This window comes from Salvia miltiorrhiza, chromosome 7, assembly GCF_028751815.1.
Source record: "Salvia miltiorrhiza cultivar Shanhuang (shh) chromosome 7, IMPLAD_Smil_shh, whole genome shotgun sequence".
NCBI classification, from domain to species: Eukaryota; Viridiplantae; Streptophyta; class Magnoliopsida; order Lamiales; family Lamiaceae; genus Salvia; species Salvia miltiorrhiza.
Genome location: NC_080393.1, coordinates 11,750,873 through 11,778,423, shown reverse-complemented (window position 1 = coordinate 11,778,423; position 27,551 = coordinate 11,750,873). Strand labels below are relative to the sequence as shown.

Below are 27,551 nucleotides of genomic sequence, written 5' to 3'. Positions count from 1 at the left end.
GGTAGACCAACACAGAGTGTAAATATCTGTTTTTCTAAAAAAAAAAAAAAAAAATAGTGTTGAAATCAGAGTAAAAATTTCCGTCCCTCCACACGTTCGTATTTCTTACAGAGAAGGCTCTCTTCTGTCTCTCTCATACAAAAAAATGAGAAACAGAAACGCATTGGTTCCATTTTTTTTATGATCGCCACACCTTGCTTTCCCGTTCCTAAAATAATTTAAGGAATATAGGTGAATGCCGCTGAAAAGCTATTTTCATAATGATTTGAGTCTGCACAACGATCTGATCTCGGAATTTGATCGATTGTTAATATTGCATGCATTTGCAGGTTTTATTTGATGAGTTGCCTTTATGTAATCCATTCATAATTGCAATATGACGAATGTGAACAACAATGCAGCAGCGGCAGCGGCAGAGTCCTCGCAGGTACGTTTCTGAAATGCATGCTTCTGATGATGATTATGATCTCGGTCAGCTGTTTTGGTTTAATTTGTCGAATACTTTTTTTTTTGTTCAACGTTAATCTCGTGTCCGATGGTTTAGGCGGAAGCTGGTGGCGGCAAAAATGAGCCGCCTCCGCCACCTGCACCGCCAAGCCCTGCTCTTCATGCTGGGAGTAAGGTACTTACTTAGGCATTCAATTTGTCAAATATGTCTTTGTTTTAATCTTCACGTCGATGTTATTGGTCTTATGCGTGCACTTAAAACATGAAGTTCCATAATTTTGAAGGAGATATTGAAGGTGCATCGAAACAGATGCTTAGGTTATAAAGTGGTGAAGATGAATTTTGGTGATTGGGGATGGAGTCTGGTTTAGTTTTGCCTTTGAGGTTAAGTTTATGGAATAGAATCATAGGATAGATCAAAAGTCACATATTTGCAAATCGGACAAGGTAGTGAAAGTTGATAAATTGCATGAGAAATAACTAAAAAGGCTTCAACATATTCGTAAAGGGATGGATAGTTGCTCCAGGTAGCACCTTTTATGGCTTGAGGATAGAATTCAGGGGAAGAGTTTTGGCTTGTAACAAGAATTGGCACTCTTGATTTGACTATGTATTGGGTCTTTGTTGGAAGAATCTTTGTTCATGGGTATCAGATAAAACTTTCAATGTGATAGTGTAGGTCACGAGATCTAAGCAGTGTCCTGTTGCTATGCCACGTTTTGCATTCGATGAAAGTAAATTATATGTTATCAACTGGATGATTGAGGGTAAAAATGGGGTAATTTTAACGGCAAACATGAGCTAATTTTGTCAATGTTAATATTCCTATTTCATCTAATAATAATTAATCAGGCAGTATCTTGTGATAGTTCCCTATCATTTAAACCTACCTTCGTAGTAGTATCTAACTTCATCTTTTTCCTAAAGCTGGCTCACTAATTTCCATCTTATCCAGGCTCTTTAATTTCAGACATCTTATCCAGGCTCTTTAATTTCCATCTTTGCAGGTTTACAAAAGTGGCCCACTATTTTTGTCATCAAAAGGTATTGTTTGCCATTTCGTTAGGCCTTGCCTTTAATAGAAAAAAGAAACGGTAAATTGCAAACATCTGTCTTTGCTCTCACTTCATTTACATTTTCTGATATGATATTTTGGGTCTAAAATCCAAGTCAAGGTTGTATGGTAGAAGGTGATGTCTTGGGTTAAAGACTATGAAGCCATGAACTTGCCGTGGACTGTTAATTGTTTAGGTCCAGAAATCGAGTTCACTGCATTGACAGAGTACTAATGATTTGGTGCAAAGTCTTGTCGTGAATTTTTAGTTCTTTTAGTGTAACTCATCTCCATATCGGTGATATTATATGTAGTTTTACCGGAGAATGATTTCGACATTTCCCCACCATTCCTCAATGGATTCCTTATGCTGTTAACTGGAAGCTAAAGTACATCAGTGTAACAGTATAATCACTGAGTAATCGAGTTTAGGTCAAGATGCCTTCATATTATTGAAATGCTTGGCTCTTTGATGGTTTCCAAGCTTGACATGAATACACAGTGGAAAGAACCCACTGAAAAGTCTAAATCCGAAATGGTGGGAGAAAAAGTTGCAATGTAAAAGCAGACCATTTTCACAAAATCTACATATGTGATATAAGCTTCTCCAAACTCAGTGCATTGACCAACATTCTGTGTCATAATGGTGGAACATAGCCTTTCCATTGTTTTGTACAAAGAAATTAGAGGCTGAAGGTAGAAAAAATCAGAGGTAGTAAAATAATGAATCCTTAATTTTTTTTAGGACTCATAGTCATTTTCAATTTATGTATTTGGAAGTGGACCTGGGGCACCAGTAACAACAAATGTTTGATTTGATAATCAATCAATTTGCAGAAAGTTCATATTTGAGCAGCAGACTATAAAGAGATATATTTTGTGGTGCTTAAGAGTTGTTACTTTTTTTTTCCCTAAACCTTTTACGTCCTGCGTAGGAATTGGTTGGACATCGTGGAAGAAAAGGTGGTTCATTTTAACTCAGACTTCCTTAGTCTTCTATAGAAGTGATCCAGTAAGTTGCATCTTTCTGAAAACATCCTACAGGACTTCTTATATTCTAATAGGAAACTTTTCTGTGAGATTGTATCAAATCTTGATCTGCACATTTGTTTAACCCTTTTTTCAAAAAATTGTATGCATTACCAGTCGGACTACTTTGAATTGCTTTCTGTCATTTCTGAAGTTCACATTTGTTAACTGTTATTTTTTTCAAAACTTTTTGTAATATACAAATGATTAGATGTGCACTAATGCATCTAAATATGTGCTGCAGGCTCTAAGGTTATCATCTTAATATATATTGCATTTGATTCAGTTTTGCAATGGTTTAAGCATTCACAGTTTGTTGGCTGGCAAGACTTCTTCTTGTTCATATAAATTTTAGTGTCTAGTTTACTTTTTTTATGATTGACATGCTAGCATATGAAATTTCATCATGCTAAAGTAACATCTGCAACTTCTTTCTGTAATTTCTTGTCTTGCCTTTTATAGAATTTCATATGGTTCTTTTTCTGTATATCATATATTGATTGTCTGTTCAATTTTTCTTCTTTTCTTAGAACGCAGTTCCTCAAAAATCGAGTGAAGTTAACTTAACCCTTGGAGGCATTGATCTCAACAGTTCAGGCAGGTTGGCTTTTATCTTTAATAAATTTATATATAATTGGTAGGCTTTATATTTCTACTTGTGTATCAATTTGGTCATATTTTGCAATCGAACCACATGGGGATATTGACATTTGATTCATTTCCAGTGTGGTAGTAAAAGAAGACAAGAAGTTGCTCACTGTGCTCTTCCCTGATGGTCGAGATGGACGAGCCTTCACACTCAAGGTGATGTCCTGTTTAATTTCTTTAATGGTCCAAACTCCAGCATTTATATGCCAATATGCTATTTGCTATTTTTTCTTCAACTAATTGCTCTATATGTTGTTATTCTTTTCTGCCTATATTCATTGTGGTAAATTGAGATCTCTGAAATTTTAAGATGGTAGCCATCGGCAGTACAGGAGCGGTTCATATGAAGATTTTGAGTCCATGATTACTTAGGTTTCTCTAAAGATATTAGTGTTGGAAAATGATATTTGAAATCTTGATAATCCTCAACACTGTATGTATCTTTATGTTGCGTTATCTTCAGCATATGTTTCAGATCTAGGACAGATTCCAGCCTGTTTTGTGCTGCGACCATGATCATCCTCCCTCCATATCTTCATGCCCACCATACACCTAGTTCATGAGATTCTGTTAGGTTCACGTGCCTCTTTTTGTTTGTAACACAGGCAGAAACACTGGAGGATTTGCATGAGTGGAAGGCAGCACTTGAAGAAGCCCTTTCAAATGCCCCTAATGCTGCTCTTGTTACGGGACAGAATGGCATGTTCAAGAATGATCAGTCAAATGCCGCCGATACTTCTTCCGATCAAGGTATCTTTCTCACTATCTAAATGTGCAACTACTTCCTGATTGTTTTAAAATATTGTTATTACAAGAGAGTAAATTAATTGCGATATAGCTGTGAGTAACAGAGCAACTGCTTATTCATAAATGCATATCAACTATATGATGCACAATTTTCTTTTTTTATGCAAGTTCTTTAGGAAAACTAGACAGTGCTTGCCTTTCCTTAATCTATTCATATCATTCTTTAAACAGGAAGCTGATTACTTCCAAAGAAAGAAACCAAAATATAAGATCTATCCGCTTAATTCCTGATGGAGCCAGAACCTTTGCTTGTAGATCGAGTATAATTGGTGTTCTGATAGTAATGAATTCCTATGATCTTATGCTTTTCTCTGTAATAATGATTTTGATGTAATCCATTTAGCTCTTGACCCATCCTAGGTGAACCATATGTGCTAGGGTTGGGATGTCATGGGCTTGAAGCTGCAGACTTTCAGTCTGAGTACATCTCGTGGGTTATCATAACACTGCAATAGCCTTCATTTTCCTGTGTTTCAACTTTGCTTATAGGCTGTGAAACTTATTATTATGCAGCTTATGCCTCATTTTTTCTTCCATGTCTTGTAGCGAAAGACAGACAAGCAGCTAAATCCTTAGTACTTGGGCGACCAATTTTACTTGCCCTGGAAGATATAGATGGCACTCCATCCTTCTTGGAGAAGGCTCTTAGGTTTATTGAGGAGCATGGTAAGCCTCTTTTTCTGCTGCATGTTTTTTATTGCATATTTCTTTAGACATGTTATTCTTGTAATGCAACTTCATCTTTACCAAATACTAATGTTTAATATATGTAAAAGTACTGATTTTTAGCATACATTCTGCCAAAGAAGAGATACTAAGCCTATAAATCATAATATTGGAGTGGTTGTTTAGACAATATCTCTTTTCGTTGTTTTTTCCCTTAGAAGGATTGCTTGGTATACTTTTGAAATCGGCGAATTCCATTTATTAGAATATGAACACATCACTCATTTAAACGAAAACATTAAGTTTTAATTTTGACATGTTTTATTCTGATTTCAAGGAGGATAACGATATAGTATGATAGTCCTCAAACTCAAAGCAATGGAATTTAGAATGGTGAAAGCATGCACAGAATTTGGAATTTCTCTGACACGAATCTGTCTAATGATTTTACTGATACACTGAGCTACGAGGTGTTATATCCAGTTATATTTCCACCTTTTCCTCGAGTTCCCTGTTCTTCATTTAGAAGGAGGATTCCATTTCTTCCAGATGTTTCATATAGATATGTTCTTTTTTCCATGCATTTATTGCATGCAGAAAGTACTATTTATTTCTTCCTAACTTGTTGTTTTACTTGGTTATAGTCGCTCATTTTATAGCTGTATAGATTTGGTTGTTTCCTATTATTGGTATTGATCAGAAAAAAATGTATTTTAGGAGTCAAAACTGAAGGCATCTTGAGGCAAGCCGCTGATGTTGAAGATGTTGAACGCCGCATACAAGAATATGAAAAAGGTCGGTTGGTTTATTTGATGCATAGATTTTTTTTAACCCTTTTGTCTTTTATGTAGATGGCATGAGACACTTTGGAGTAAGGTATTTAAAATAGTCACTCAAAATGGGATATAAGTACTTAACCAATCGAGATTGATGGTAGGGAAGAACCAAAATGTGAAGCTTTATGCTATTCAATGTCATTAACCATAAGATTAAAGCAGGCGGGACAAAATGAAGGATGGCATAGGAGTCTTATGTTATGAAGGAAGGCTTTGAGATCTAAGGACAAGTGGTACAAGACAAGTGTCAGACTGGCTATTCTTTATAGCACGGAGTGTTGGGTGACTACTGATAAAGGTTCCCATCTAGATTTCATTAATTATCACTACTAATACTAATAAGTTATAAAAGAATCTCTATAAATATACATAGAGAGACAAATAAGGTAGGCAAACCGAAATGGTTTCTTAGTACTTTGGTCAATTTAGATAACTGGAAGTAGTATGTTTTAGAGTTAGCACACTGCAGGCCCATGGACCCATGGTGCAACTCGCAACTGAAACCGTCGACTGAATCTTCTTCCACTTCCAATTTCTAAATATTAATTCAGTACAGCGTAAGATATGACCATGGTACCTAATTATGAACATTGGAAAGATGTCTCCAGTATAAATGTGGGACATAATCCTTGGACATGACATCTTCATCGCGTTCTTCCTCAATCTTAGGCTGTTCCCAGTGTATGTTCAATTGGACGTCAATTGACCCTAATACCATCCGATTTCACATTGAGGCTCAACTAATGGGACCTAGAAGCATGATCTGCGTCAAGTTGGTTCAGTAATTCTGATATATACTGATCTGTAAATAGGTTCAATTCCTACCATGACCGAGTGTTGAGATACTATGAACTAACTGCAGTATTCAAATAGTAAATCTGATAGACATTGTTCTATTTAACTATGGAAACTATATAGAAAGTAAACATGATAAGAAACTTTTTTCATGTCAAGCTAGCAATCGTCAAGTGGTTGAGGACTAAAACATCCAGATATAATTTGAATAGGATTTGAATTTCTAATAATTACATGATTTTTTTTCATTTAATTACTTTATAGATGGATGATGCAGGTAAAAGGTTGTAGAGGTTTATCATTTTTAAATATCTAAAATATATTTTTTTTCTTTGGGAAACAAAACTCGGAATTGTGGCCATACTACTATAATTTGCATATTTTAATAACTTTTTCCATGTTTAATCATTCCCATAAGGTCCGAAAATCATCAATGGAACAACTGTAATTAATATGTTAACAAACTTAAGATACTTTACTACTTTCAGGAATACTCATATTTTCTTCTTGCCTATAATTGCTTGTAAGTGTTGCTAAGTTGAGAGATGTGTATGTTCACAGATCCATATTTCTGTAGGCAACAAGCTTGATAACAATGCTTCTACTGTGCATCTAACATCAAATAATGCATTTTCTAAAGCTTAACATTGGCATACTTTTCTGATTCCGCATAAGGTATTTATCAAAATATTAATGAAGCATTTTCAATCAAATTCAGGGAAAAATGAGTTTTCGCTGGACGAAGATGCACATGTCATAGCTGACTGTGTAAAGGTACTTCCATATGGTGTTGAAACACTTGAATTTTAAATTTTTCACTAATTGAATGATTTTTTTGCTGATCATGACCAGTATGTTATTCGGGAGTTACCTTCATCTCCGGTCCCTGCTTCTTGTTGCAAGGCTCTACTTGAATCTTGTCGTAAGTTTGTTGAGCCCGTGTCTGGTGTTTTTATTTATCTTTCTATTCCTACCATTTTTCTAATCTTTGCATACCAGAACAGAACAAAAAGAAACACTGATAAATGCATAGACTTGTAAATGTGCTGATGGCGAAGTAAATGTGTAATGAAAGATCACATGGAAAATTCATGAGTTGTCAACCTTATCTTTTGTACGATCCATGTTACATATATTTGCTAAATGATTTTTCTGGAGATAGACAAACTATTTTGAGATAGTGGAACAAACTAGAAGACATGCTCAAATAATATTTATACACAATATAATATTTTTAATATTTTTCTTTCTTACGGTCATCCATTTTAAGCTTCATATCTTCAAATGTGAAGTGCTGGATGCAATTGGATGAATAACCTCCTTTGAAGACAAAGTAATTAAGTGTTTATTTCAGGAGGCTAATATAATGCGCTTTGCATGAGAAAAGCATATCTTCCTTTTTCTTCTTAGAGATCATTAATCAATTCATGATTTCAGGAAAAGCTTGTGCTGTTGAGGTAAAATAGTTTTGGAACAAATAATATTTAGATTTCTATTGTAGGACAACGGTATTCTGACATAATAAAACAACATGGATTCCAAATGAAAACACAAAGAAGTACTAGTCATTACACTAAGGTAGCACTTAACTAGATAATCTAATTCTGAGGTATTCAAAGGGCAACATCATGTATAGAAACTTTGATGTTCACTTCCATTTTGCTATCCAATTTCGACATTTTACTTAACGATCAGGAACTGACCGTAGTGTAAGAGTAGCTGCTATGCGTTCAGCAATATGTGAAACATTTCCAGAGCCAAATCGCCGCTTATTACAAAGGTACTTCCGTATCATTGTGACAATTACATATTGATTTGTATTATAAGTATGTATTTTCATAGTTAGAATATTTTCCTAATAAACCACTTAAGTTTTGTTTAAAATTGCTTTTGCTCTGGTGTGTGCAATATTGTTTGTCTTGATGGTTATCTGTTATGTGGTACAATCTTAATCATTCTTTGTGTAGTTTAGCCTTCACGTTTGTGTTGAAAGGAGCAAAAATATGTTTGAAATTTCATTTTGCAAACCTCTTGACTTATGGATGGGAGTGGGACAAATCTTGGAGTTCATGATGAGCCCAGTGAGAACATCAACTATCTATTGGTGGTGTTTGTGGTACCCTACTGATTATGGAGGAAATTAGAATATTTCAAAAATAGGCTAAGACTCATGAGCTGATCATTAAGGAAGAGAAAATTAGTTACTAGTATAAGATTTGGCCACAGTCCTCCCCCCATTTTAGTTGATCATCTTTATTCATATATAATAGTACAAATAGTTTCATAAGGATATTAAACTCATTAAAGGGGTACGTGTATTTTTAAGTCTAATCAAATGCCTATTTTCATATGTTGTCTAATAGAAAAATTACTTTCTAGTTTGCCCAATCTTACTTCTTTTTAACCTTTCTTGAAGATATTCAAATTGTGTTTCATTTTGATGCCATATCTTCCATAAATTTCAACATTGGATTGACGAAACTCTAGTGGTGCACTCTTCTTCGAATTTATTTATTTCCCTAATTATTATATATGTTTCTTAAACAAAATTATTTGAGTCATTTTTTTTACACCAGTAATGTTGACATTATGCCCGGTTGAAAATGTTTTATCAACATGTATCAAATCTATACAAGTATATTCTTCCCAGAAATAGACTAGAATTTAGTGCCTTCTATTCTCATGCATTTTCATTTTCAACAGTAGGTTTGTGGATTTAGATGGTGAAATATTTTTTTAAAAAATAACATAATTTTGGATTCTTGACATATGAAATAGGTTTACAATAAAGCACACATGGAAAACTCAAACATAATAAATTTTTTGGGAAAACTTTATGCTTGTGTTATGTCGTGCAAATGTCAAACAGAATCAAGTAGCAGACAAAATTTTGTCTTATAAAATAGTTTTGATGCACCATTGTGCATGTCTTAGATAAGAAACAATCCTGGAGAATTGCTTAACTTTGCATTTAAGCTTTTAAAAATTCACTCTTTCTTAATCTTCATTATGTTTCTTTTGCTCTCTACATCAGGATTCTAATGATGATGCAAACGATCGCTTCTCACAAGACAGTAAACCGAATGAGCATTTCAGCTGTAGCAGCTTGCATGGCTCCCTTACTTCTTCGCCCTCTTCTTGCTGGTGAATGTGAACTTGACCATAATATGGATCTAGGAGCTGATGGCTCTTTTCAACTTTTGCAAGCAGCTGCTGCAGCTAACCATGCTCAAGCCATTGTTATTACTTTACTGGAAGAGTATGAAAATATATTTGGGGTATGCTTCTTTTTCTTTCTTTCTTCTTTTCTTTTCCCTCTCAGCACTTCGGTTTCATTTCCATTTGCCTCTGGTGAGCTCTTCCTGTTGCATGTCGCGATACATCTTCATGCATCTTTTTGCTCCGGTGTTTTAGTATTGGAGAGAAAGCTAATCTGAATATTATATCAGAGAATAGTTTGATTTCAAGGATTACACAACTAATCTCCTAATATCAGAAATCAAATCTAATCTTCTAAGTAAGCAAACTAATTCACTGACAGCTGTACAGAAGGGCTTGGTTTCTTTTCTACACTCGCCCTCATGCTGGGTTGTATATGTTAGACACGCGAAGCTTGGAGTGCAACAAATCGAAACTGACCCACCCTGGAAGGGCCTTAGAAAGAGCATCAGCTATCTGTTGTCTGGTTGGGATATAGCTGAGCTGAATGATCCCATTTATTGACATTCTGCCAAATGAAGTGTTGTTCAATCTCAATTTCTTTCGTCCTGTCATGGTGTACAGGGTCCTTAGCTAACTAATTGCAGCTTGACTGCTATTAAACATCTTGACTGAATTATGTTTTTAGTTCCCTCAACAATATTTGCAGCCACACTCCTTCACATGTTCCAAATGCAAGAGCATGATACTCTGATTCTGCACTACTTCTTGAAACTACTGCTTGCTTTTACTCCTCCAAGTAACAAGATTTCCCCACACATAGGATCAATAACCAGAAATTGACTTCCGATCTGTTTGCTCTCGTGGCCACCTTGCATTAGTATAAAAATTCACTTCATGGTTTGCGCACTTCCTGAATAGTAGACCATGCCCTGGAGTTGTATTCAAGTACCTGAAAATTCAGTTAGCAGCTTCTAATTATCTTGTTGGCCAACCACGCATGACTCAATTTGAAATGTCAGGTCTAGTGTGGGATAAGAAGATGAGTTTCCCAACTAGCTTATGGTCCATCACTTTGTCGATTGGACTACTTTCATACCTCCTGTTCGTCTTCTTGGTTGGCTCCATTGATGTGTCAACAGGTTTACATAATCTGTTTCACTTATCAGGACCAAGATATGTGTCCTCTTGGATATAACAGTTCCTCACTTCAATTTTAGGAATAACCTCAAAGTTCTGTGATCCTTTATCTCACTAGCAATTTCTTCGAATTTAGCATTTCTTCACAACCATTTCCTTTCAAGATTATGTCATCTACATAAACTATGAGAATAGCTATCTTTCCCCCTGTTCCACCTTTCACAACAAAGTGTGATCAATCAGCTTAACCTGTTGATATCCATTTGCTATCAAGAATCTGGAGAATCTTTGAAACCATGCACATGAAGATTGCTTCAAGAAATAAAACAACTTCATCAGTTTGCAAACTAAACTGTTGTTTGATGTATTTTCTAAACCAGGAGGAAAGTCATGTAGAGTTCTTCATTTATTCAAGATCAGTAGATCACTGATGTCCAGTTGGTAGGTTGGCTAATCTTAATTAACTGTGATGGATTGTAGAATCTGTGTGGTTTGAGTTTGGCCAAGGATGCGAATGTATCCTGATAATCAATTCCATATGGCTTGTAAACCCTTTCTCTATGGGACTTGCCTTGAATCTCCCGAACTCCCACCAGCTCTATACTTGACTGTATATATTCCACTCGCATCCAGTTGGATTCTTACCTGGAGGTAGCATGGCAGGTGTTGTGGCTTTCCAAGACCCGAATCTCCTCTTCTGCTGCCTTCTTTCATGCTGGCCTTTTAAGAGCCTCTTGGATAAAATCTGGCATCTTCGTATTGTCCAGATTAAATAAGAAAGGCCCTATATAGTCATATGCAATAAACAATTAACTTCTCATTTGGATGTTTAGTACAACTACATACACCTTTTCCATGAGCATTGGACAGATTAGAATCATCAACAAAGGGGACAGGAGGATCATGAGAAGATATATCCTTATCATCGTGATTAGTAGGCAAGGCTTGGTTATTTTGATTGGGAATGCCGAAGTTGCATAGTTTTTCTCAATCACGAGTAGATTATGCAGTCGGCCAATTTGATTGTGTAGAATGGTAAAATGTGGAGACATAGGAGTGGAAGAATAGTTCATTATGTTAAGTGTGTAAAATACCCTGGAGATTGCTCCATATAGGCGCATCCGCCCCTTGAGCAACATACCCTGGAGATTGCTCCATATAGGCGCATCCTCCCCTTGAGCAACATACCCTGGAGGTTGCTCCATATAAACAGTCGGAGTCAAATCACCGTAGAGAAAGGCATTCTTCACATCTAATTGATACATTGGCCAAGAAAGATTGACAGCTAGGGAAAAAAAGATCCGAAATGAATTCAGACGAGCAGTGGGAGAGAATGTCTCAAAGTAATCTACACCATAGGTTTGGGTAAACCCTTTGGCCACAAGACGAGCTTTGTACCCGATCAATAGTACCATCAGCAAGAAACTTTAGCGTGAACACCCAGCGACAAGCTACAATAATTGCTGATAGAGGGGCAGACACCAGATCCCACGTACCTCTACTGAGTAAAGCACGCATCTCCTCATCCATAGCAGCCCGCCAAAGAGGGTGTTTAAGTGCCTCTTGGTAAGATGTTGGAATGACTGTAGACAGAAGACAAAGAGCAAAGGCACGAAAAGGAGGACTCAAACGAGCAAAAGAAATATGATTAGACATGGGATGTTTAGTCGTGCAAGTACGTTTACCTTTGCAGAGAGCTATGGGTAGATCATCAGAGGTATGCGGAAGACCTTCAGAAGCTACAAGCGAAGATAACGCAGGTGATGGACATGAGGTTGGTTCTGGGACAGATTCTGAGACAGGTTGTGGCACTGGTGGTGGCCTAGGACGGCGTGTATACACCTGCAACGGTGGTGTAGGAGGACTAGGAGAGACACTAGCCGGGACAGGTAAAGTAGGAACTAACAGATCAGGAGTTTGGAGTTTGAGATAGAGTATGAGAGAAGTAAGACTGAGACTCAAAGAAAGTAACGTTAGCACAAATATAGTGACGCTTGGACAGTGGGTCCAGTCAACGGTATCCCTTTTTGTGTCGAGAATAGCCTAGAAAAACACACTTAATAGAACGAGGGGACAACTTATCCAACCTAGGAGTAAGATCATGAACAAAACAGACACACCCAAATACGCGAGGAGGAACAATATGTAGAGGTTTATCATGATGAAGACATGAAAAAGGAATATTCTCATGCAACACACTATAAGGCATCCTATTCATAAGGTAACAGAGACCATAAATACTTAGGAACGTGCATGTGAGATATAAGAGTATGAGCCACATCCAAAATACGATGATGTTTGCGTTCAACAACCCCATTTTGTTGAGATGTGTGAGTGCAAGACATTTGATGAATTATACCATGAGAGTCACAGAAGGATGAAATAAATTCCACGATCGAATGGAATATCGAGTTTTTATTTCATGATAAAAGGATTTGAGTATAATAAGGACCTCAGTTCTCTGCTTGAGTAAATGCAGTCATGTCATGCGTGAATAATCATCAACAAATATCAGAAAATACTTGAAACCCCCTCTAAACTCTACCCGACTAGGACCCCAAACATCACAATGAACTAATTCAAAAGGGGAAGAACTACGTTTATCGACTCGAGAAGGAAAAGATGTGCAATGGTGCTTACCCAACTCACAAGACTCACATTGAAAATCAATAGACGCAACAAGAACTAAGCTTTGAAGACTGGTAGAAGATGGATGACCAAGACGACAATGCCACTGATATGGAGACACAACGGCAGAGAGAGCACGGGAAGGTGCAGGTGGAATAGAATTCAGATAACATAAACCGTCACACTCATGTCCTCCACCAATCGTCTTCTTTGTTTGCAGGTCCTGAAAGATACAATAGGAATGATAAAAGATGACAGAACAATTGTGAGTATTGGTTAGCTGACTAATAGATAATAAACTTACAGGAAACTTAGGATGCAAACATGACATCATCAAGAGTGATATTAGTGATAGGTTTAACAACACCAGTCCCCATTACCGGAGAATAAGTGCCATCGGCAAGACGAACAGATGGTAGAGATGAGGAAGAAAAGAATGTTAAAAGTGACTTGGTACCAGTAATATGGGCAGAAGCACCAGAATCCAACATCCAAGACTTACCATGAGACATGGCAAACGCACCAGCAGTGGTAGAGGTAGCCATAGAGGAGGAATTGGAACCATTCAATTTAATGGTGATTCCTAATGTAGCAGATTTATTATCAGACATGATAATAGAAGGGCAGAAAAGCAAAACCCTAGGCAGAGCAGAAAAAGACAGCAACTGCAACGAAGTAGAGCGGCGGCAGCACGGAAATCAGACAGCAGCAGCGGCAGAAGTGAAACCCTAAGCGGCGGCGGCTCACAGAAAAAAATGGGGCAAAAATTCACACCCGCTCTGATACCATGTAGAATGGTAAAATATGGAGACATAGGAGTGGAAGAATAGTTCATTATGTTCAGTGTGTAAAATACAAGAGACCTCCCACATATATATAGGGGAAAACTAGGGCTACAACATATATAAGGAAAACAAGGGCTACAACATAAATAAGGAAAACTAAATACAAAATATTCTTCAACTGATTGATTTTCTTTTCCTCCTCTGGTTCACATCCAAGAAGTTTCTTAGTGCCTTTAGATACTTTCTAAATCTTATATGATTCAAGCTCCATCATCCAAGCTACTTCTCAGGTTCTTCTTCACCATTACTGAAACAGAATTTAGCTGCATTATTTCCAGACATAGACTTCTAAAAGCACAAGCATTTCCATAGCATAGATACATATTCATGCTAAGAGAAGTACTAAAATACGTACTGCTTTTTCGTATTCAGGGACATACTGATCATTCTTTTTGCCTGTTCTCTAGGGTTCATATGTTACTAACTTTGTTTTATTGTTTTCAGGATGTAGCTGTATCACATGAACCCTACACTGATTCAGAAGAAAGTGGAACTGAAAGCGAGGAAATTACAGATGATGATGATGAGAGTTTTGAGGAGGATGACATGACTGAAGGCACTGAATCTGAAATGGACGAAGATTTTGAGCATGAATCAGGAGCTAGTAGTGAGAATGGTGAACACAAATACAGTGAAAAGGTCACTGTTTATTTTTTAATTTACATTCTACGAAATGGATAGCTATAAGATCAACCACTTGAAATCATCACATAGACTTGCCCCAAATTTTTCCAACATGACATTTGAAAGTCTCTATTTAAATTGGTCGTGAGCAACATACAGTCCCCCTAATTTGTGAAAATCTGTGACTTCTTTTGTGTTCACTTCTTGATGCATTTCCTTGTAATTGTGCCTTTTCACTTTTGCCCCCTGCTTACCTTTGTTTTTTCTTGTACATCTAATTATCGGTAGTTAATTATATGAAACATGTCTGTATGTTATGCTAATGTCTTCTAATTTTTCTAGTTTATGTTATCATCCTTTATCTCAGATGTCTCAATTACTCTTATTGTTCTGGATTTCTTACAACTTTAATTGTCAATGCACGAAGTGATTTTTTAACCCCCTAGCTTTATATTGCAAATTTTTATATTTCGCTCAACTCTAATATCAGTCAGAATACAATTCATGAAAGAACTATTCAGGAATTTCTCTGGTTGTTATGCCTCAATATATTTTTATACAGTCTTGAGTTTGTCTTCCAGAAAAACTACTGACAAACTTCTGAATATGCAGGTCTCAAGAAATGATAGTTCAGGCTCCAAATCTCCTCACATAGATGATGTTCTTGAAGCTAACCAACGTCCACCTCAGACCTCATTGCCTCGACATGATAGCACAGAAGGAACCGATGATGTTCATGATGTGGATGATGCAAATATGCATTCAGGTTACTCTGAATTAGTAGGTGCTGATCACTGATGAAACATCCATTGTATCGGGTGAATTATCGCAAAGACGTACACGCAGTATGCGGAAACCTAACTGGGGACGTGCTGCTGTGAGTATACCGTTGCCATTTGGTGTCTATGTACTCTGGAATAACTCTTGACTGTTATTTATTACACATTTTTAATAGTTATATATCTCCTTTAACATTTTCCACTGCTTAATACTTTGAAGATTGGGGTATTCATTACTCTATTTTATGCCTATCCTTCCTTAAATTACTTAGGCCTTTGTGTCATTCACCTTTTGGAGACATCTCATGGAACTCACTTATGGTTTGGTGTCCAGGGAAAGAAGAACCTTTCTATGGAGTCGATTGACCTTCCTTTGGAAGATGAGTAAGTGAAGTTTTGTCATCAAGCAAAATCTAAATGTTTTTCTTTTAAGCTTCTACAAGTCATTAGATCTGCCTTAATTTGCTATATTATGATCTTGATTGACATGATAATAACTTTCACATTCATGTAACTTTCTGAAGGCATAATGGCCATTTGAAACTGTGCTTCTGCCTTAAGGGAACAGTTTACTATTTTTGATTGATAAACTGAAGGAATACTCAACTTGAAAGTTCCAATTAGATTTGCAAATGATTCGAGAATGGTCTTTGCAAATTTGCATCATAACGCAAATCATTGTGGTCAAATCAAACTTCTTCACATGATAGTAAGTATATAGAGGACTGTGCCTTTTAGCCCCATGTTGAGCAGCATCATTCTGATTGCAAGCAGTAATTGATGCTTTTTACGTTTCTCTTTACATGTGTCTTATTACTTATTAAGTTTATAGGTTGAGGGAGGTAGGCTACCAAACAGATTAGGGATCCTGATCGCCATCCTGGGCTAGTATTTAGTTGATATCTTTGCAATTTCCAATCCACCAGTTCTTGACAATATGCTTTTGAGCTGTAATAAAACTAGGCCAATCCTCCCTTACAGTCTTAATACCGTCAGAAATTCGGCTGATTCGAGATGTCATATCCAACTATGAAATAGCCAGTAACCTCAATTTGTATTGAATCAAGTGCCTTAGAAACTATGAATGCAAATTATTTTTCTTAAAAAGTTCACAGCATAATCTTTACTTGTAAATTGTTTAGAAAAATATAGTTTAAAAAAATGTTGGTTCTGTTACTGAGTTAGAATGGAGAATTTTGGAATCCATCAAAGTCAGCTTTTAGATTCTTCTTCATCACAACATGACTCATTCTAATATTTAAGATCGGATATATGTTCATTAGCAGAAGATGCTTGTTACCGTAATCGAAAGTCCTGTTATGTCAAATGAACTTTCCTTGAACTAGAAAACTGAGGAGGAAATCATGATGTTCTATGCTTCTCTTTGTACTAAAGAGAAAAATATTTCTGAAAACGTTTCCTTGAAAAGCTGTGAGGAGTTAGGGTTTGTTATAAATTGTTAAAGCTTCAAAGTGCTCTCAGTTTTCTTGAAATATGTACAACAAAGCATTTCCTATAAAATGCAATAGTTTTCAGCATTATGCTGTGATATATTCATGATGATAAACAAGTACTTTTTTTAGACTAATTAATACAGAGTGCTAACTATCAAAACTTGGCAACTCTTGCTTATATACTACTCTATCCTGAGCCACTGGATTTAAAATGAAGAAATAAACATAAAGGTCTCTCATCAAATTATTAAAATTTTCCTGCTTCAATATGAATATTTTACCACCTATTCTTTCAGTTTTCCCTGTGATATTATTCAAAGATGGTGCACCGTATATGATGTTGGATGAGATAATGGGAGGTACTTATTATGCATTTAAACCATGAAAATTGGCCTTTCTTGGGGTGATGAAGACATTGACTATACGTTGTGCTCAAATGTGCAATAGGACAACAGACAAAATGGTAAACTGGACAGTGACGAAGTAGAAAATGAATTATCTTATTGCAAAGAAAATGTAGACATCAATCCTGATGTTCCTTTGAATGGGAAATATTTATTTGACCCAAATTATGTTCCCTTTCTTCTCTAACATATTTTTTTGAGTAAAAGGAATTTTAACTTGATTCTCATCTTGAATTCTATTCTGGTGTGTGATACGTTCTAGTTACAATCACTCTACTTCCTTAAAGCTTATTTTGGTTTCATGTACATCTATAATTTTGTCAATTTCGGATAGGCATATAAGCAACATTTTCCTTGTCTAAAAGTTTATTCCGCATGTTAATCCACATTAACTTGGCCTTATTACTAGGGCTGCAATACAAAAGCTCGAATTTCTTCAAACAGATCTACAGTCCAAAATTTTGAATGAGGTAGAACTTCAATATTTAATTTCTGTTTCATGAAGTCCTCACATTTCTTCTAGATTGTTGATTTCTTGACTTGTCTTCGAAAATAGGCTGCAACTAATTCTCTTCTGCAAGATGGCCTGGATGCACGGAAGTATGAATTACATGAACGGCGTTTATCTCTTGAGAAAGAGGTAAGAACTTTGTATAGATTCTACCAGGTGAATATTGGAATTTGATCTCCAGTGTAATTCTTTTAATGCATAGTATAAGTTACACCATGGTCAAGTAGAATTTTATTATTTTCGCCATCATTTCTGAAAAATTGAAACCTTGTGGGTGTTAGGCGATATACGAAAAGATGCGTTTGTGTGCAAAAGGAATACCTATCTTCTTTTTTAAATGGTAACAATAGCTTGAATTGTAATGACAAAAGCTCGCAGTTAGTGCAAGCAAAAGCCAAGTTTATGTTCTAATCTACCTAATTTAGTCTTGGTTTATGAATTAAATGTAAACAAATAGAGTACAGTCTGAAATCCTTAAAATGACACATTAGATTTTCTAAAAATAACATACCAAACATCTGCGTCCTAAGAATCATCTTGGAAATGGTATCATTAGATTCTGCATTATAGTATGATTTCACCGTACCAGATGATAATTCATATGGCTACAAATCTTCCAAACTGGGTGGTATAGATATCTAGAACACTTAGCTGAACCACATACACTCTTCAGAAAAAGATAAAGACAAGGAGAACTCATCTACATCTTTGTATTGAAGAAGTGAGAGGTTATTCACTCTGATATATTCTCTGGCCATCCCCTTAGTAGCATACTCATTATTTCTCATATCTGTAATGGACACGAATATATTCAAATAATTGTTTTGGAACTTGTGTTTTGTCTCTTTTTTTTCTGTTATCTTTTAATGTCAATCATGCACATCCACATTTATTTGACTCACTGACTTAACTTTCGAGTAGACTCAATAGGAATTTGTAATGTAGGTGGCAGGGTTGCTACAGCAGTTACAGAAGGAGATCGAGTTGAAGAAGGCACTTGAAGCTGCACTCAGAATATCCCAACTGCCTCTATCTGTCTCATCTCTTATCGATGATCAGGTTAAAGTTTGTCTCTAGTATCTGAGAGTATATACATATCAATTTATGTATCAATCATGTTTATCAATAACAAACTTTGAATTGATGATAGGTGAAGGCAGAGCTAGAGGTAGTCACTCAAGCAGAGGCGAACGTTACAAATTTAAAAGAGAAGGCTGATGATCTTGAATTTCAGCTTAGACAACAGCGCGAGCAAAATTACAGGCTTGGGCAGGATATAAGCAATCAGCTCCATCAGAATGCAAACCAACTGAAGTCGTAAGGGATTTATTTTTCTTCCTTCCATTATTTTCATGCATTCACTCTACTCTGTGCATGACTTTGTTGTCAACTTTGTGCGCATTCTGGGCATACTGGTGTCTTTTCCTCGTCTGTTCCCCTATTGTAAAGTGATAGTCAAACAGAACATCTTTTGCAGTGTGAACCTTGTGTTTTAAGTGTACATTGAAGTCAAATTTCAGTGATGATCTAGTTGTAACTCTGTCAAAAACTTTTTGGATCACGATGCCGTTGAACCATCAAATCCTGGCATGTGATGTATTGACAGTATCTAGATGCCCAGAGACATCAAACTGTAGGTATATAGATGCTTAGCATTGAAACTACACTTTAGGCTCCGTCATAGCAGTAAAAAACCTAAGCAGATATCAACTAGTGGTTGTAGATTTGGAAATTTGATTCCGATATTAGGAAATTAAATATAATCCATGAACATTCTCAAATGGTATTTTAATTGACAAATTAGTTGCAGCATTTAAACACATCTGTTAAAAACAAAATGCTTGTTTAGTAATAAATTTCACATAAAATTCTTCAAAAAAGAAACTGATCCTATTCCCATGGCCAGTTCAAGTATCGCTCCTAGCTCCCATTTAAATGGGTTAGGAATTGGGATGACTTGTTACTGTCAAAAGCTATGTTCATGAATTGATCAATGTCTTAATTGAACTAGAATGATTATGCATCCTCACATCAAATGACCACAAATGCAAAAAGATGGCAATCAACATGTGCATGACTTGTAAGTTTGAAACAAAAGTCTATGAAAATACACTAATCGGACCACACAGGTTTTCTATTGCTAGGCATCTCAATACCCCTAAATTGATCCCACTTTAGTTATCTATAATATTTCATGTAGCTCCCAGAATTAGCCCAATAATAGATACTATCTTCTGGTTCCAGCCCAGAATACTTGCATGCCAATCAACATAGTGCATAGTTGAAATTTTGTAACAATAATATTTGAAAATACACTAATTGGACCATACTGATTTTATATTCTATACACCTAATTCATCCGTGATTAGTTAACTAAATACTTCTTGTAACTCCCAAAATTAGCCCAATAGAGTTCTGATAGACATGATCTGCTGATTGCCTGATTCTAGCCCAGAAATCTAGTGTGGTTCACAGTAGCAGAGTTTTTTCAACCATAAACTCATATGGTATGAACTGAAAAGTATGACACGTCTGCAATCACCAATCAACCTAGACACTTTGGAGTTGATAAACATGCTGATAACAGTGCTTTATATACATTTGAAGACATTTGTGAAGCTATTTCAAAGATGAGCTTATGTTTAGAGTACAAAGACATGCTCAATTCTGACTTCAAAAGGAATCTTTCCATCTACATTTGTGACAAGAAGACTTTAACCTTATTCCTTAGCTTTGAGAACTCGATTTCATTTTATTTTATTTTTTGTCAATCTAAAGTACTGATGAGGTGTGAAGATGTGAGCCCTTTTTTTCCTCTGTAGGTTCAAGAAAGAGAAACAGATGGATGGTGGACATTCTTCTAGTACTTCTGACAATTTGTCCAGAAGTAAGGTATAACCCTTTCAGTGGAAAGGATTTGATGTTGGTTTGATATTACTTATGTTACTTAACCAAGAGAAACTGTCACGGTCATATATTCTTTATCTGAAACTGAAAATAGAGAACTGAGTTTGGTTTGGTGTAATTATGCATGCTATAAAGCAATTTACTGTAGTTTTTATCTTGCAACATCCATGCATGATTATATTCTATCCAATTATGATTCAGGCTTCAAATCATTTTAGGAAGTAGATAGATATATTCATTATTGGCATGTCTCCTCAATGTTCTATTTCTGAAAGTATCTCTTGAAAAGAAGAGAGTGCTGTAGATATATTGAGAATGAGTTTTAATCCTAGGTATTGAATTTGATTCGATCAATCATTGCTTGCATACCATCTTGTGTTTGAGTTGTCTAGCCAGATACATAATTTGGTAGAAAGAAGTACCTAGGCATATAGAACTTGATAATCCAAGTAACTTTACCCTAGAATCAAGCATGAAGAATAATTATAACATATCGAGTAACTTTGTAATAACCTCAAACGCATAACTACTTAAGGTGTGTTCTATTTGGTTGATAAATTTATCGTAAGAAAATGAGGGATAACAAAAATTTCTCCCTTTAAATTCCTTCTTTCTTTACCCTCATTTTCTACAAAAGATAATTCTATGTTTTCTGATTCCTTCTTTTCACTCCAAGGAGGGATAATATTATCCCTTCATTTTTGGTGTGATAATTTTATCATCTTTGAAGTGAAAAGGAGGAATGGGAAATGGTGAAATTCTCTTTTGTATAAAATGAGGGGGAAAAATAAGGGATTTAATGGGAGAACACACCCTTAGTGGTATTCTTCACCCCAAATAAAAATGAAAAAAAAAAAACAAAAAAAAAACACTGCTTAAAGTTATCATCTAATTATTCTTAGTACCACAGTCTGATATTTCTATATTTCAGGAATATCAAGTGCAGCACATGTTTTATGTTGAGCATGAACATAACTTAGCAGCTTTTCCTCTGTGTACAGCAGTCGGACAAGCAAGGCAATGACAGAAATAAGAAACGAGAATCGTCTTCTTCACTGAACATACCATTGCCTCAGAACCAGCAAGCAGATACTGTGCAAAATCCAAAATCTAACTCAGAGACGGGCACTACTCGGTCTAGCTCTAGAAAGTCTAGCAAGGGTGAGGTAAATTTCTCTTGTTTTCTTCATTCTAGTTTATATGCTACATGCATATATAAGACTAGTGTCGATACTTGAAATGTGTCAATGCATATACTTCGTTTGCTTAGATATAGAATAAAATGGAGATAAAATGATTGGCAATAAGTATAGAAACTAAACTATCTCTGTACCTTTTCTTATCGAAGACAAACCATGGAAGTCAAAAAGCATATTATGGATTTGAAATGCTTAGCTCTCAAATACTTGAACCTTAGTATAAACTAAACCTAGTATTATTACTATTGAAAAAGTTGAACTTACACGGTATTCTCTTTGAAATAACTAGTAACAGTAACAACCAAAGCTTAATTTTGAAAATTATGGTTATCTTTGTCTTTGCATATGAACAAAAGTCAACTAATACTTATATATTCGTATCTTTAATAGTGTCAAATGAGCCATTTTCACATCTTTATCTATGTTCTCTATTTGGTGAATTGAAAACGCTGTAAGTATTATATATTTAGGCTTTCTTTACATCTATTAGTTTACTCTTGATTCTTCAACAAATGTGTTGACAATATCCTTTTCATTGTTCAGTGTAATATCTTCTTAGTGCTTCGGTATATGGTCGAATGCACATCGCCAAAAGGTTTTGCATCTACAATAGGGTCTTTTGCATGCATTTGTCATGAAGGATATTGATCTAACATGTTTTGATAGTTGAGAGGAAAAAATAAATTGGACTCGACACAAACACATGTAACTTGCAGCTACATGCATGATTTTTTGTCACTGAAAATAAATTCATGTTTATTTGATAGGGTTCTAATTCTACCAATGCTCTGTCAAAGCTGTCAAACAGACTTAATTTCTTAAAGGAACGACGCTCACAAATTGCAACCGAGCTCCAAAACTTGGATAAAGGTCGGAATGCTGCCCAGCACCTTGAACAAGGCGGAGAATCTGAACAACGTCGCCACAGTCATCAGGAGTCAAGAGGAAAGTCATCAGATAGAAGCCAACATGGTGATAAAGCAAGAAAACGAGAGAAGGGTCTCCCAATCTGGAACGAGGGAAATCTGAAAGCTTCCCTACCGGAGAGAAAGTTTCTTCTAAATTTCCTCCGAGGACATTTTCTAGGTGATTCATTCAAAATAATATCTCTAGATTTTCACTGCATTATGCAAACTAGTCTTAATGGAAGAAGGACAAAGTCCATACATTCAAATTGATACCAATTGAATAGAACTGCTGATACACAGGAGCAGACAATATTCTTCTGTATTTTATTATTATTTTTAGGGAGATTTATTTACTTTGGTAATTATAGGAAATAAACTTTGGTTTTGATGTACAATACTATTATGAAAGATCACCAGGCTTCAAAATATGTTTTTCATCGTCTATTGAACTCTTATCCTGAGAATAAAGTATAGCGAAATAATGTTTCACACTTGTGATTAACTGTATTATCCTTCCTCGTGTTGACAAAAAATATACCAGTCATAGTCAAGGAATGCAATTGTGATTTAAAACTTGAAAGTGTATATTTTTCATGCACTTGTACTATATAATAGCTCCTAGTTACTCACTTATAGAATTGTTAGCCCCTGAATGTCTATATGACTATGTACTATCACTAATTACTATCTACAAAAATGTCATAAATATAACTTAGTGAACTTTACTTTTCAAACAAGCTAGTAGGGTTTCCACCACCCTGCAACCATATGAAGAGTAATTTCTTCAAAGTATCTGCACACCAATTAGACCTACATCTTCTCTTATTCTTAACTTAAAACTGTTCCTTCATTTGGTTTCCAAACAGAATGGAATAACTTGCATCAGTATTTCAATTCAAACATGGATTTGATTCACACTCCATGTTCTGAGTTACCATCCGAAAAAAAAAAAAAAAAATTGAGTCTTTGTCTAAAGAAATCTATATCTATATCTATATCTATATATATAAAACATCAGTTTTACAACTAACTAGTATCCCCTCCCGTGCATCGCGATGCACGGGTTACTATTCTCTAATCTTTTTTAAAGTTAAAATTATGTAAAAAATATCAAAATATCACTATTTGTGTTAGATTAAATTTTATTTTATTTAAAATAGTATATAACAATAATATTATCAACTCAATTATTATTAAATTTAATGAGTAGCATAAAGTAATAATTACATTATAAAGAAAAGTAAATTACAATAATGGTAACATGGTTTGAGATTTTTTATGTAAATGTTGTATATACATATTACAATAATCAATATATTTTATATGTAACTAACAGTACAATAACTTATACTATCATATAATTATTTAAACATATCAAAATTCTAGATTTAATTTAACCAATTTTATATGTAACTAATAGTAAAATAATTATTATATCATATAATTATTTCAGCTTTATATCAAAATTTAATAATTAAATTGAATAAATTAATGGAAACCATATTTAAAGTTTTATTTTTAATATAAATAAATGTCAATCTAATAGTAAATTTAATTGAGAATAGATAATAAAAATACTTGTATAAATAACCAAATTATTACTACAAAAACATCACAACAAATTAAATAAATTTAAACCGTATAAGAAATTTGATTTTTTAGATATCTAACTAATTATTCTACTATAAAAATTATTATATATAATAATTAAAGATCTTGATTTTTAATTAATTAAAATATATATTGAATATTTTTTTGACCTATTAAGATAGAGAAATTTGATGGAAAAAAATTATCATCATAATTGTAATTTGAGAGAGAGAGAAAGAGAGAATTAGTTTGAAACTTTTGAGTTCTATAAATTTTTTATTTTAAATTCATTTATACTATAGTATATGTCAAATTTAAGTTCACACCCTGATCTTTAAGTTGATAAATATATATGAAATATTTTATCATAATCAAACTACCCAATTTTCAGAAATATTGAGAAAAAATAAGCTTTCTTAGAGTGAAAAAGAAAATTGTTTACCACAGGAAAGAGTGAAAACATAGGCATTATTGTAGTTTGAAAAAAAAAATACAGATATATTGAGACACTGCTAGAGAAATGCAATTATGCACATGATTTTTTTTTTAATGTAATGAATCAACAAAAACATAAATGCATATTCTAATACTATTGATGGAGAAGACAAAAACACATAAACTACTGAAACATAAACATATAAGCATAAAGACGAAAAATAAAGAATCAAACAACTAAATGGTCCTATATATATAGATAGCTAGTCATCATTGATCAAAGAAAAAACAAAGTTAATTAAACAATGGTACATAGATGTATCAAATCCAGCCATATCGTGGTTTTTGCGGTCGTCTTTGACTTTGTGGATGAATCTTTTCCAATAGGGATGAGAGTTCTTAACAGCAACAATTTCTTCAACGGGAATTCCTTTAGTCTTAGGAAAGAAAAAGTAGATAAAAATACCCATGGCCAAGACGAAGAAGGAAAATAATATGAAGAGACCAAATTTCATGAAGTAGAGCATTTTGAGGAAGCACTGGACGATGACGAAGGTGGGTATCATATTGACCGACACATTCACACTCTGCCCTGCTGATCTTATCTCAAGCTGTAGTATCTCGCCGGGGCACCAACCAGCCGAGCGAGCCCTTGTGATTAGGACACACAATAACTCCAATCTTATTCACCTAACAAAACTAACGATGAAAAATATAGAGCATTAACAAAAAGCAGCATATTAGTGTCGACAAATGGAACATAGTAGGATTCATATTGTTATCATGCATATGACCTCCACCAACTCCTTTGTGATAGTCCACATTTAAGGTTTCAGCTTTCCGTTTTCCATTGTCATAGCAACTCCTCACACACATGATTAATCCTCAAATCAGATCAATGCAACAAAAAAATCACAATTGATAATACACAAAAATTGCCACTAACCAACCATTTCATTCTGAGGATGCTCAAGAGGATCACCATAAACCTCAGTGGTATTAGTGAGAAAATACCCCACACCTATCCTCCTTGCAAGACCCAACATATTAAGGAAATCCATCACATTTGTCTTGTAATCACATGTCAGAACACACCATCTATTCAATCAAACTAAAACCATGCTAAAACAATAACATAGCAAACACACAACACATCAATTCTTACAAATTGAACAAACAAAAGCATGAAGATAAGCAAGCAAGCACACATAATTTCCGCAGTAGTAATCCTTTTTATCTAAGCTACCATTAAACTCAAAGATCTAACATTTAGCATCCCCAAGAAACCACAATGATATATATGATAGTCTGGATAGAGTTATACTTATAATGCACTGGCGAAGCAGGGCACGCCAAATGGTAGATCTGATCCACCTCCAACAAAATGGGTTCCACAACACCATGCCTAATGAGCTCAAACGTGTGATTCCCAAACAAATTCACCACATTTTCTTTCTTTCGGCAAAGAAATTATTAAGGGCGATGGACGATAAGCTTATCCACCAAATGACTCTCGAAGATGTCGCCGATGACGACAATTCTCTTCTTATGCGTCTGGCAGAAGTGCCCACACCTGACTAATTGCAGTTATAATCAACATGCCAACATTAAGATTCAGAAATCAAGTTAAAGAATTTAAGGAATCAAACCTCATCCCGTGGCTTTCAATGATGAAAAAAAGAGTGAAGTAGGCATATTGAGATTAATGAATATCTTTGACAAATAAAGATGAACTTGTGTGCTTCCAATTTCCATCATTCTCTAGCTCCTTCAATCTTTCCTCCAAAGATCATCCCAGTATCCGACGACCGAAGAAAATTCCAAGGACCTAATCTTTCTACAAAAACTTTGAGGGCATGAGACATTTAAGATCTAATACAAAATAGATACATATAAATTATTTGAGTAGGGTATTTCACCAGCCTTCCAGTGCTTCATTTTGGGAAATCTGATGTCGATGATGTAAGAGCATCGACGGTAACGGCTGCGACGTTCCTTCAACGGAGAAGATGGCAGTGCCGCAGAGGTTATGCTCGATGAGTGAGAAGCAACTGCATTTTGTGGGAGAGATAATAATGGGTAAGAGGTTGCAGTTACCAAAATCCAAAAATTGTGGGATTATGGGTTATTAATTTGATCACGTTTATTTCAGTTAATCACGTTTATTTAAATCGAGGGAGAGAGAATCGTGGGAGAGAGAATAGTTAATAATCCTTAGTGTGTGAGAGAGAAAATATGGCGGTAAAATATTATCATTAAACTACTCTTTTATATAATATATAGATATTTTGCCGCCAAATTAGTGTTAAATTTGCAATTATAATCATAAAATAAAATAAGGGCAATTTATAAACAAATAATTATACAGTTTTCTATCACATGCCCACTAACTCACCCACTACTAAAGTACTATTTTTTAATTGTTATATAATACTAAAATATTATTAAAACAAAATTATGGCTCACGTTTCTTAATTTAAGAAGATAGCATACTATTATTCTAACTAGTACGCTCTCCCGTGCGATGCACGGGTTACGATTACACTAAAGCATCAATATAACTAAATTAATAGCCGTCATTTAATATAATAATTTTGGCTCGTAAAAGTCCAAATCGTATATTATTAAATTGTTATATAAATAAATAAATAATTTGTACACATAATTAAAATAATATATATAATAT

The 27,551-nt window shown here is 34.9% G+C and overlaps 1 protein-coding gene and 1 long non-coding RNA gene across 10 annotated transcripts; one reads left to right on the top strand and one right to left on the bottom strand.

The window, feature by feature from the left end:
* LOC130993818 (rho GTPase-activating protein REN1) lies at positions 1–23,268 on the top strand. Its single transcript, XM_057918856.1, has 25 exons — positions 1–231; positions 330–427; positions 545–622; positions 1,455–1,491; positions 2,437–2,513; positions 3,061–3,131; positions 3,256–3,334; positions 3,784–3,928; positions 4,532–4,651; positions 5,369–5,446; positions 7,001–7,056; positions 7,135–7,204; positions 7,978–8,062; positions 9,317–9,560; positions 14,499–14,693; positions 15,291–15,472; positions 15,525–15,555; positions 15,792–15,841; positions 17,725–17,785; positions 17,872–17,955; positions 18,772–18,885; positions 18,977–19,143; positions 20,649–20,718; positions 21,735–21,899; positions 22,700–23,268. Exons 2-25 carry the CDS (start codon positions 377–379, stop codon positions 23,108–23,110), a joined length of 2,721 nt encoding a protein of 906 aa, XP_057774839.1. The 5' UTR covers positions 1–231; positions 330–376; the 3' UTR covers positions 23,111–23,268.
* A 1,782-nt stretch (positions 23,269–25,050) lies between these two features.
* LOC130992697 (uncharacterized) lies at positions 25,051–27,008 on the bottom strand. Of its 9 annotated transcripts, none has more exons than XR_009091328.1 (3): positions 26,785–27,008; positions 26,515–26,711; positions 25,051–26,442 (listed from the first exon to the last, which is right to left on the bottom strand). It is a non-coding gene; the product is annotated as an uncharacterized LOC130992697 (long non-coding RNA). The 9 variants fall into 9 exon arrangements; XR_009091330.1 differs by having other exon boundaries at positions 26,515–26,702; XR_009091333.1 differs by having other exon boundaries at positions 26,515–26,698.
* Between the last annotated feature and the right edge of the window lie 543 nt (positions 27,009–27,551).

Excerpts from the sequence above, each read along its gene's own strand:
- LOC130993818 (XM_057918856.1), top strand. The coding sequence starts at position 377 with ATGACGAATGTGAACAACAATGCAGCAGCGGCAGCGGCAGAGTCCTCG. Across the intron at positions 18,886-18,976 it reads CATCTCTTATCGATGATCAG|GTGAAGGCAGAGCTAGAGGT; the intron begins GTTAAAGTTTGT and ends AATTGATGATAG. Across the intron at positions 19,144-20,648 it reads AATGCAAACCAACTGAAGTC|GTTCAAGAAAGAGAAACAGA; the intron begins GTAAGGGATTTA and ends TTTCCTCTGTAG.